The sequence below is a fragment of the Seriola lalandi genome, unplaced genomic scaffold (assembly GCF_002814215.2).
Source record: "Seriola lalandi dorsalis isolate HSWRI2012SDOR001 ecotype SW California unplaced genomic scaffold, Sedor1 jcf7180002054590, whole genome shotgun sequence".
Classification (NCBI taxonomy): domain Eukaryota; kingdom Metazoa; phylum Chordata; class Actinopteri; order Carangiformes; family Carangidae; genus Seriola; species Seriola lalandi.
This window is the reverse complement of record NW_019525143.1, coordinates 621215-633353: the sequence shown is the minus strand read 5'-3', so window position 1 is coordinate 633353 and position 12139 is coordinate 621215. Positions and strand designations below refer to the sequence as shown.

General features: G+C 44.8%; 1 protein-coding gene across 1 annotated transcript in view; it reads right to left on the bottom strand.

The window, feature by feature from the left end:
- Positions 1-12139, bottom strand: part of gfra2b (GDNF family receptor alpha 2b) — a 77868-nt gene that overhangs the window by 25609 nt on the left and 40120 nt on the right. The window contains exons 4-5 of the mRNA XM_023419030.2: positions 5551-5750; positions 3809-3996 (exon numbers count right to left, since the gene is read on the bottom strand). Of these exons, the coding sequence (XP_023274798.1) occupies positions 3809-3996; positions 5551-5750 (388 nt within the window). The remainder of the gene's footprint in view (positions 1-3808; positions 3997-5550; positions 5751-12139) is intronic.

Genomic DNA, 12139 nt, shown 5'->3' with positions numbered 1-12139 from the left:
TGTTGTGACATCACAAAGTTCCAGAAGTCCTGACGGCTGGTTTTAAGGCTCAGTTTCTGAATACAGGCTGTGTGCATTTCTCTGTGGACTGAGGCTTTGATACTTTCACAGTATTAATATAGAAGCTAGAGCTGATCTATAATCACACTACACATGGACACAGACCTTTACACTGGAGGAGCTTTAACACAGCTATTATTGCCGCAGCAAGAGTATTGTCTCATTTCCTGTTGCTGGGGTTTCTGTTGTTTATATGCTATTCAGATGTGCTAGCTTCCTTAGCTTAGCTGTTAGCGATGGCTTCTCTCTCTGCCTCCCTCTCTCTCTTACTCAGTCTGTGTTATGTTTAGCTATTCCTCTGCCTCCTTCAGTAATAATGATACGTGTAATAAATGTGGTGTATTGTAACAGTGGAGTAGAAGTGCAGCTCCGCCTCCCTGCACACCCCATCATGGTGGAGTTACTGTACCATAATTACCAGTTTCTCACCAGCTCTCACACCAAGCTGTAATTACAGCAGAAACTCGGATCATTCTGAAAGCTCTGACAAATCCAACTTACTAACCACTCCACTGACTAACACAGTCGTGCCTGAAAACCAAACAAACATGGCCGCCTCACAACAGAGATGTGACACAAGTTTACTGTGATAACACAACAGTCCCGAGTGGTGGCGGTAAACTCCAGGTGAAGTTTTAAAAGAGTATTTCTGGTGAATATATGTGTTTTATAAACCTGAAGCAACAGACAGGCAGCGAGGGGGGAAGTTAAATCACCTTCGTCCAGGCTTCACTCTCCTCTGCTCCGTCTTTGTGGCGTGGAGCCGCTCGCAGAGCAGAGGAGCTTTTTATTTACGAGTTTATCTCTGAGCGTGTTCACACAGCGACACGGCTCGAGCCTGAAGCAGAAGACAAAGCCCGACAGAATCCGCCGCTGCAGCGCCACTAACCACGAAGAGAGCGCGGGCGACGGACACGACTCCACATCAGACCAGAGAACGCCGTCACAGCTGATGGATGTTCACAGTCTAAAGCAGGGGTCCCCAAACTTTTTCCTGTGAGGGCCACATAACTTTTCCCTTCTCTGATGGGGGGCCGGGTTCAGTTTGTAACAGAAAAAGTATGACGATCGCAGGGGTGCCTAAACGTAAAAATGTATTGTTTTCCAGAAAGCCACACATAACCAAATAACCCTTTCCGGGTTCTTCACAGAAAAAAAAGTCAGGAAATAAATAACAACACTATTAATGAAATAAATAATAATGGTTCAGGGGGCCGGGCCAAATGTGGGGGCGGGCCGTATCCGGCCCGCGGGCCTTAGTTTGGGGACCACTGGTCTAAAGTATTAAGAAAACACAATGTTGAACTGCACAAGATTTTAAAATCAACAGTAAAATTTGACAATTATTCACTTAATAAAAACTCCTTGTTGTGTGTGCGCCCTCATTACAAGACAATAATAAAATGAAAGAGACTCACTGCAGCTTGCTGGAGTCACCAGGTTACTACAAAACAACCACACACACCTGGACACACACCTGGACACACACCTGCTCGGTGATGTCATGAAAAGGCGTGGGATCATGGGAATTCAAATCAAACAGACCCGGTGATTCTAACCGTTAAAAACACTGAATGAAGCAGTTTCACGTTTTAGCAAATGTGAAACTGTCTGATGGTCCATGAACTAACCGTGTGTGACAAACACTTCTGTCAGAAAATAAAATACTTTCCTCTTCCGTCTTATTTTAATTTGCTCTAAAACCAAATCATTTAAACTCACAGTCTGTAACTTCTGCCTCTAGAAGTCTCTCAATCAAAACAACGACAAAAGACGGCGTTGGGTGATGTCGTGAAGAAGCGTGGGATCATGGGAGTTCAAATCAAACAGGCCTGGTGATTCTAACCGTTAATGAAGCAGCTTCACATCTGAAGTCAGAGTCTGAGCGACGCTGTTCGGAGGACAGAGACTCGGGGAAGAGCCGGAGCTGAGACTGATGCTAACCTTTGTTCTGACTGTTTCTCTGATCGCTCATGAACCAGACGTTCAGCAGGTTTTTACCAGCAGCTGAATGATCCTCAGAGGTTTCCTCCTCTCCACAACAAACACACCAGGAGATTAAACCAGGAGAAACACTGAATAAAACAGTTTGACTTTAGCCATCAGAGATTCAGCGACGCTTTTCGACAGACACGCTAACATTTACTCAGCTACTTTTATCTGGTAACCTCAGACCCAGACGTCCGTGGACTCAAATCCCATTATAGAGTTCAAACGGTGAAAAAGTGAATCTTAAAAATGTGACTTAAAGCTGGAAAAAAGTCCATTATTCATTTCTACCATAACTGTCCTGATGTGAAGACAACAACACGTCATGGTGTGGTGTGTTGAAGCTCCGCCTCTCACACACACACACACACACACACACACACACACACACACACACTCGCTTGTTTCCTCTCGAGGTGTGAGACCCTCAGAAGAATCACTGAACGCTGAAAACGACCTGATATTCACGTGTAGCTTTGTAGTGACTGAAGATGTTCAGGCTGCAGATGAAGAAGAAGAAGAAGAAGAAGCAGAAGAAGAAGCTCTGCCCTCGGCCTCGACCGCCCCGGCTGCAAAATACTGACAACACTGAGAATGTGCAGCAGAGGAAGTGATTCAATGAGCCACAGCTACAGGGGAATGATGGAGAGGCAGGTCTGATAGAAACCACAGCGAGCAGCTGTTTGAGGACATTACTCACTCCTTGATGAAATGAAACTATATTCTTGTGAGGTGATTTCACAGATTTACGTCTTCAGTAGAAACCAACGAGCTCAGAGCTGAGAGCCGCAGACAGAGTCAGAAAATGTGGAGTTTGATTTGTTGACAATATGAAACATATAGAATAAAGCCCGACTTATACTTTGAATATATTCATTGATCTATATATTCAAAGCTTTCACAACAGGCAGCTGCAGCTCCGCACCACATCACTTATCTGTTCACTGTCAGCCACATTCTTCACTCCTCAGCATTTTAAAAGATAAACGGAGGCTTGCAGAGGTTCAGGCAGAAGCTGGAGTCATTTCACAGTCACATGTTCCTTGCATCCTCCAATCACGTGTCTCTGACCTGCAGGATTTCTCACAGTAGGTGGTCTTTACAAACCTTACACACCGAGCAGCTCTTCTTCCTCGCTGCTGCTGGATTTAAAAGAAAAGACGTGCAGCTGCTGCATCACAGCACATTTAATCTGACAGCAGCGTTTTCATCTAAAACAGACCGTCACAAAAAAACATCACAATGCAGAACAAACGATATATACAGCAGCTACACCCTGTTCTTCTCTTCCTCTTCAGCCCCCTGTTTTTCCCTCTCTCCACCTCTGAACTTCCTCTCCCTCGTTCTTCAACTCTCTCCTCAGAGAGCTTCACTTCCTGCCCCCATCGCTGGGTTTAACATATATTTATCCAGGGAAAGTCAACCAATCAATCGCTGCCGCTTCCTCAAGGACACCTCGGCTGCACTCACAGCGGGAGGAGGGGGAAGTGTTACTCATTCGCTTCCCAAGTTCAAGTGTCTCTAACCTTTAAAGCCAGTAGTTATCAATCAAACAGCCAATTTTGACCCAAGTGTCTGCGAGATTTCTTTCCAATTAAACACTTGAGCAGCTGATTTCACTGATTACTTCCTCCTCTGGATAATAATCAGTGAAACAAGCTGCACCAAGCTGAAAAGTGTGAATAATAATAATAATAAGAAAAAAAACCACGGCAGGTCCCGATCACACCTGATTGGCTGCCGAAGGCCACACGCTCACCTGCAGAGCGCGTCGGAGCGGCAGATGTGCCGCAGCTCCAGACAGCTGGGTTTGTGCCTCTCCTGGTGGGAGCAGGAGGGGACGATGGTGCGGCGGCGGCGCTCGGCACACGCCTGGTCGGGGCAGGAGCAGAACAGCAGCGGGTAACTCAGCTCCCAGGGTACCCGCTCGAAAAACTGGCGCAGCGCCTGAGACACAGAATAAAATAATCAATGAATGTCTTTTATATTTACACACTCAGGGGTTGTTCTCAGATCACAAACAAAATCATCCTGGCAAAAAAAAAAAACCTTTATTATTCATGATTTTAACAGAAATTTTAGACAAAAAAACTCAGTTGTTTCCATTGTGACATTGTGAATTTAAAGCTATGTGTTGTTAAGGTTGCTAGGCGACAGCAACAAAATTTCAGATGATACAGGTAATAAATAAACTTTGATCAGAGTCATTTGTCGTCTGGTTGTGTGACAATAAATATAGTGATGAAACACACTAGTATTAATAATAACTAACCATGTCCTGTGACAGTGCAGCAGTGTTCCTATTGGCTGATTTAAGCTGACAGGTGATGACGCCTCTTCATGAAAAGAAATGACGGTGCTTTGCATTTAGCTTCATCAGGTCTGTGCTTCATTTCGTTCGATTCGTTTTTAATGTCGCTCAATAATTTTCCTCAGAAACATGATTTTCATTCGAGTTCGAAGAGTAAACACACACATCAAGAAGGAACAACCACATATTACATTTCACTTTATAATCTCGGAGCCTTTCAGTGGCTCAGGCAGACGCATATTACATTTCATTTCCAGCAGCCGTTTACCAGTAAAAGCAAATTCACCGGAGCACGAGACATTAGCAGGGAGCAGGAATTAGCGGAGCAGAGGTCAAACCTTTAATATCCCTGAATTCCTGCCACCACAGGATGATTATGTAAAAGCGAAGACGAGGAAAATAAATTACATTTATGGCTTTTAGCAGCTTCAACATTTAGTCATGAATAGAGAAGAGGAAGAAAATGAAATGTTAATAACCTTTTAGCTTTAAATGAGCATTTAGCCTTTACACAGGAGGCTGCAGACGGATCAGTGTCGGTGTCACGATCTGATCGGACCGTCTCATGAGCTCATCGCCTCTCAACACGCCAGGGTTCGTCACCGCGTCGGGTTCCTCTGTTTGATGTTTGTGCGGATTAAAAACATCAACTCAAGGTCCACTTACTAGCTTTTCTTTGTTTTGGTTTTCAAATGCACCACTTGGTCTTCATCAGCAGATGCTGTTGACATGAAGCTCAGTAGCTTTTACAACAGATAAACCATCACACTTCACTTCAGACCTGATGAAGACCATGCAATAGACCTGAAAGCTTTGGAAAAAGCTAATAAGTGGAGCTTGAGTTCTGATTTTTTCTTTTCAAAGTCTCTTTCAAGTCTTTTCAAAACACGTATTTTGCTCAGAATTGTTTAAGATTACAAGACAAAAAACTGCACATTTACTTAATTATTATTTAATGATTTATTTCTTTTAATTTTAACCACAGATCTTTTTGCTGAGGTGACAGTGTTATTTCTTTAGTGGTGACAGTGCAGGGTGTGACATAACACATATATATTTAATTATTTTAATTGATATTAAAAAACATTTAAAGTTTATTAGAAGAGAATCGACAGAACAGACGTTTGTGACTGAGCGAACGCAAAACAACAAGAAACCAAATATAAATGTTGAGAAATGACTGCACCCACCTTCTGACACCTTTTCCGGCTGCACGGCTCCTGATTGGCCAGGGAGGGCTGCGGGGGCGTGGCCTTGCTGCAGATGGAGTTGTAGGCGGACCGTAAGCGTTTACACGTCTCGTTGAGGTTGCACGCCTTCGCCGCGTCCAGGCAGGGGTTACAGGGTTTCCCCGCTTCAGAGCAGGGGCTCATCTTGGACAAAGATGAATCTGAACGGAAAGAGATTTAATTAAATTTAGAGTCGTGGAAAGAGACAGAGACAGAGACAGAGAGAGAGACAGACACAGGGACAGACACGGAGACAGACACAGAGACAGGTACAGAGAGAGAGACAGAGACAGGGACAGACACAGAGACAGGGACAGAGACAGACACAGAGACAGACACAGAGACAGGGACAGACACAGAGACAGACACAGAGAGAGAGACAGAGACAGGGACAGACACAGAGACAGGGACAGAGACAGACACAGAGACAGACACAGAGACAGGGACAGACACAGAGACAGACACAGAGACAGGGACAGAGAGAGAGACAGAGACAGGGACAGAGACAGACACAGAGACAGACACAGAGACAGACACAGAGACAGAGACAGACACAGAGACAGGGACAGACACCTCACAGCTGAGTATTGTGACGTTGTTGTGACTCCATGTTACTCATCAGTGCAGCTTCGTCACCTTGAGTTCATATTTTCTGTGTTTTCATTATGTTTCATTACCAGTCCCACGTATCTGTGAAACAAGTGAGTTTATTTTTCCTCTTGAACTACTTCCTGTGTGTGTTTGTTGACCTGGTGTATCAGGTGGTGCTCTCGCAGGGTGAAGTAAAGTTCTGCTGAATTTAACTGAATGTGAAAACAACATTTGAAAAATCAATATTCACGGGAGTCCAGAGGGTTAAACTGAAGCTTCTCCAAACAGCATCACAATAACAGACCCGGGACGTAAACCCAGAGTCAAGAGAGCCAGCTGCTGATGTGAAGTTAAACCCGTTCGGTGATCCAGGTTCTGGTGGTTCACCCTCAGACTGATGGCATGCTGCCAGACCTGTGACCTGTGACCTGTGACCTGTTCGGTGTATCGGCGAATTAAGTGTCTGCATTTATAATGTCATTACAGCAGCGGTGTGTACGAGCACGAGGCAGGAAGTGACTTCACGACTGTTAAATATCTGCAGGAACGAGCAGCCTCTGAGCGCCAGAGTCAGTGAAGCTGTGGTCATGTGATCGTGGTGTTTACTGATAACAGGCTGCAGTGAGGACGAGCTGATAGCATCTTAAGTGGAGCTTAAGTGGGCTGTAATAACCTGACAGAACAGATGAGGATGTGTAACACACCTCCACCCCTTACATTACATCACAGCCACAGACACATGTGGTCAGCTTTCTGTCGAAGAGCTCATGTGCTTCCTCCAAACACCTGGTCGGGTGTTCACCTGTCTGCTCTGGTTCAGGTGAGTCTGACAGTTTCATCTCAAATACAAAAGAGACTGTAAGAGACGAGCCCGCAGGTCGTCTGAGCAGCAGGTTGTTATGACATCATAGTTAGGTTTTGTTGCTAGGCGACATCTAGTGGTCGTAGTGATGATGACAGGAGCGAAGGGGAAAGTGTCGCCTTCTACAACAGCTGGTATTGTAAATTCAGTATAATATCTATCTAACTATTTCCATCAGTATATCTTTAGTTTATTGTCACTATCATCAGTTTATCATCAGTTTATCTTCAGTATATCTTTAGTTTATTGTCACTTTATCATCAGTTTATCATCAGTTTATCATCAGTAAATCATCAGTCTATCATCAGTCTATCATCAGTTTATCTTCAGTTTATCTTCAGTTTAACTTCAGTATATCTTTAGTTTATTGTCAGTTTATCATGAGTTTATCTTCAGTTTAACTTCAGTAAATCATCAGTTTATCTTCAGTTTATCTTCAGTATATCTTCAGTTTATCTTCAGTTTATCTTCAGTTAATCATCAGTTTATCTTCAGTTTAACTTCAGTCAATCATCAGTTTATCTTCAGTATATCATCAGTTTATCTTCAGTTTATCTTCAGTAAATCATCAGTATATCTTCAGTTTATCTTCAGTCAATCATCAGTAAATCATCAGTTTATCTTCAGTTAATCATCAGTTTATCTTCAGTTTATCTTCAGTTTATCTCCAGTTTATACTGTAAATCCCATCAGATGCTGAAACCTCATCAGAACTCAGGAGCACAGTGTCTGTGTGAAGCATCATCACACCAGACATGAGATGAAGTCTGCCGCCTTCACGGAGCACTCAGAGTCTCAGAGAGGGAGGCGGCCTCTCCTCCTCTCCTGCACCGACTCACAGCGAGGTCTCATCTCATGTGTGAATGTCACATCACAGTGTCAAGTGCGAACACACATACGTGGACGCCACTAAGTTCCATCCCAACACGTCCAATTACACAAGTCTAATGGGGAAGACAACTGTAGCCATGTCCTGGGAAAGCCCGTTAAACTGTGGCATGGTGACATTTCCCTCAGTTACAGCTGCGAACTCCTCTCTGAACTCATATATGTATATGATATATATATTAGTAAAATAGCAACAACTTGTTTTATGTTAGCTGAAGTTAGATTAAATCCTGTCTGTACAGCAAAAACCAAAATCCAAATCCCACCATCACTTAAATACAATATCAACCAGGCAGATCCTCCATTATCAGCTGATCTGTTATATTATAATAATAATAATAATGATAACTTTAGACTGGTCTGGTAAACCCACATCTTTATAATTTAACACCCCCAGATTATAAACTTCAGTCGCCACATACGCTGACTCATCACCTGAGGACATGTATCAGCGTATCAACGGTCCTCTGCTCTGATTCATATTAAGTTCTTCATGTTTTTACACATTAAACCGGGTCTGAAGTTCATCTCCTCTTCTTACTTCCTGGTTGAGAAATCTGGATCAGGCCTTAAGCCCCGCCCACCACCTGTTGCTCCAGGTGGACAGGTGAGAGAGCAGAGAGCATCAAGATGGTGAGAGGAGGAAACATCAGAGAGACTCAGCCACATGTTTGAGCCTCAGTCAGACCCAGACTCAGAGGAGGAGTCTGAGACCACAACCAGAGACTAGCAGACGGGTCAGAACCGTTAGCGTAGTTAGCATCTTTTCAGAACGGTGGTTCAGATGAAACGGGGGCGTTCACCAAAGAGCTGCAGCGGTGAGCGAACGTCTCTTCAGCCCTTGAAGTGGATCATCACAGTGAAGCTCAGTGAACTGAACCGAGTGACGGAGAGAGAGGTGACAGAGAGGCCACCACTGTGAGCTGTCATCACCTCCGTCTGTGATGTCACATGTAATTAAATATGAATACGACCATAATAATGTGTGTGTGTGTGTGTGTGTGTGTGTGCGTGAGTCTGTGTGAGTGTGTGCGCATGTGTGTGTGTGTGTGTGTGTGCGTGTGTGTGCGTCTGTGTGAGTGTGTGTGCGTGCGTCTGTGTGAGTGTGTGTGTGTGGGTGTCTGTGTGAGTGTGTGTGTGTGTGTGTGAGTGTGTGTGTGGGCATCACAGTGTTGTGTTTTCCTGCAGTATCAATGTGTTCGGTTAGAGCTTCACACCGTGTTGTTTCCCCCTGAAGATAACCTTGGTGATCATCAACTGAACACACACACACACACACACACACACACACACACACACACACACACACACACACACGCTCTCAGTCTCTCTGTGTATTCTACATGTAGGAGTTTACCAGATGAGAAGTACTGTAGCGCTTTAGAGTATTTCATTATCACTGACAAAGTCTGCTCTAATGGAACATGTTGTTCTGAAAACTCAGATGTCGACTGGCAGCGTGCCATCCACACACACACACAGACACACACACACACACACACACACAGCCCTGAGCTGTATAGATAAACAGTATTGTAGCTGTATGTTTCCAGGAAAGGACTGAGGAGCAGCTGCATCGCTGCTGAATGAAATCAGATCCTGCAAACACACACACACACACGCACACGCACACACGCACACGCACACACACACACACACTGAGCTGACTCCAGGATCAGAGCAGTCGAGGCCTGATGAAGACGTGAACACAACATTCAATGATTTTAACTTCTCACACGATAACGACTCGTCTCCCTGAGTTTTCATGCTGCTCCACCAGCAGCTCAAAGTTTTCACTCAGCCACTAACAGACACATCAGCTGACCTGGATCGTGTTCGCACAATTCTCAGCTTCTGTAAACTGTTTGCTTCAACCTGCTGGATCCCACCTGAACACGGTGTGATCAGCAGCTGGAGGTGAACATCCCTGTTCTGCTTCTTCTGTGGGAAACTTTCATTCACAAAAACGTCTCAGAGAGAAGAAAATAACTCTGGTAATAAGCAGCAATGACGTCATTTAAACAACTTGTCTCAACATCCTGACAGTGCTCACCTCACAGGTGTAAATGGAGGAACCTGTCGGAGTGTATTAGCACAGTTGCACAGACAGTTAGCGAGCTAGCGCTAAAAGCAGCTGTGACCCAATACAGCTGCTTCCTGCGTGGGGGGGTGGGGTGGGGTGGGGGGGCGTGGTCTTACACTGCGAAGGCCGAACTGAAATGAGACACTCTGGTCTACGGAGGGTTTTTCACTTTGCGTCACCAGCTGTTCCCGCCCTTATCGTTGTGTCACAAAGTACAGCTCCTGTCGCCTAGCAACCTCGACAACACGTACGTTTTATCCACAAGAACTTTTTGCTTTAAGTCTCTTGGGTTTAACAGTTGCACCGTTAGCTCAGACTCTCTGTCACTGTTGTTTGGTGACATGTTATTTTCATCACCTTTGCGCAATGAATCTTGGGATATGTTGGACCAGGAAGGATCCACCGTCATCCAGGAGAAGGAGGACGCATTTGAAGGAGCATTAGAAATGTGACAGCACTAGCATCTTCCTGGTTGGCTAGTAGGTTAGCGATTAGCTCATCAGCTAGCCCTGCTAGCCGTCACTCTGAGCAGCGCTGACACAAGCCGTCACAATACAATATACCAATAAAAGATATGATGATGTACCCTACAGCTGATACAGTGATCAGGATCTACAGTAGCATCACACACGAATCAGAACGACGGCGACGTGATCCATATCTGGTTCCTGCTTTTCCTCGTCAGCCATTGTTGTTGGAAACGCACAAGCACAGGACACGAGGCGGGAAGCTGCTAGCATCAATGTTTGATGCTGGAATTCAAATATTAAGAACGCTTTACAGATGTTTTACAAGGACGGAAATGCATTTAACTGCAGCACACAAACATCTGTTCAGTTTTCTGTTGATTTCAGAGACACAGATTCCTTCAGATTAAAGCGTCACGATCTGAATCTGAATATCTGTACATGACATACACAGCGCCCCCCCCCCACAGCTCCACCTGGACTCTCCCCTGCAGCTGAACCGCTCTCTCCTGGGTGTGTTTCATTTAAAGTTATAATATAACTGTCTAGAGTCGTTGACTTTCAGCTGCATCTGGAGGAAGATGAATCAACAAAGGGCCGGTCCTCCTACAGGACGGCCGGAACATTCTCATTCTCCACGTCCACAGCAGCTTTGAAGCAGGACAATGCAGCGGGAGAACATGCACCAGGATTTAACTGCATATGTCCAGAAAGCTAAATGAAGGTAGCACCGCTCAGCACCGCCTCTTATGCAGAACAGTTTTTGGCGATGCGTTCAGGTGACGCACGGGAGAAAACACGCGCTTCCAGCCCATAAATAAACTCTCCAGCCGCTGAAGTGTTTCCGGCCTTAACGCAGTCAGTAAAATGAGCATGTCTGGTCTCGGAGGAGCAGCTCTCACCTCCTCACATCCCAGGCTTTATTGATTGTGTGAAATGAGGCAGGCTTCCACCGCTGGAAGCACACTCGGCTTAATGCTCTGTGCAGCTCTGTGCTGTTACAGTTTGAGGCGTGTTTCTGTTGGTGGAGAATAGAAAAACTTGAGCGCGTCTGTGCAGGTTAATAAGAGCGAGTCGGCGTCGGATCGCTGTAACAGGAGAGAAGAGGCCGGGCGCACGCAGCAGCTCTTTAGTATGAATAAATAACGGCATCTAAAAACATCATTTTATACATGAATGATTGTTTGTCTCTGTGTGTTAGTCCTCTGATAGAACGGCAGCCCCCCCCCCCTCCTCAAAAGGATGGATGGATGAGTAGCTTCGTCTATGAATTACAATCATTCAATCAAACTCTGTACAGCACCTTTCATACAGGTGAGTGCTTCACAGACGACTGACAAGCTGATCAATGAACGCAGGAAATAAAAACTGTGAAAACGTCAAAATAGAACCAATGAAAAAGATTTTTTTTAAATAATAAAAATCTAAAATATGAATGCAATGAATTAAATGGTTAGATCAAATAAATAATGGCCATAAAATATCTTCAGAAGCCAGCCTGAACAGGCAGGTTTGAGGTTTTAGATTTAAAGACATCAGCACTTGAAGCTGCTCTCGGATCCTCAGGCAGAAAGAACTAAAAGCTGCCTCAATCAAAAGTTTTGGTTCCTGCACTAAAAGAGTCAAAGTGCCAGAGGACCCGAGAGACCTGGTTCACAG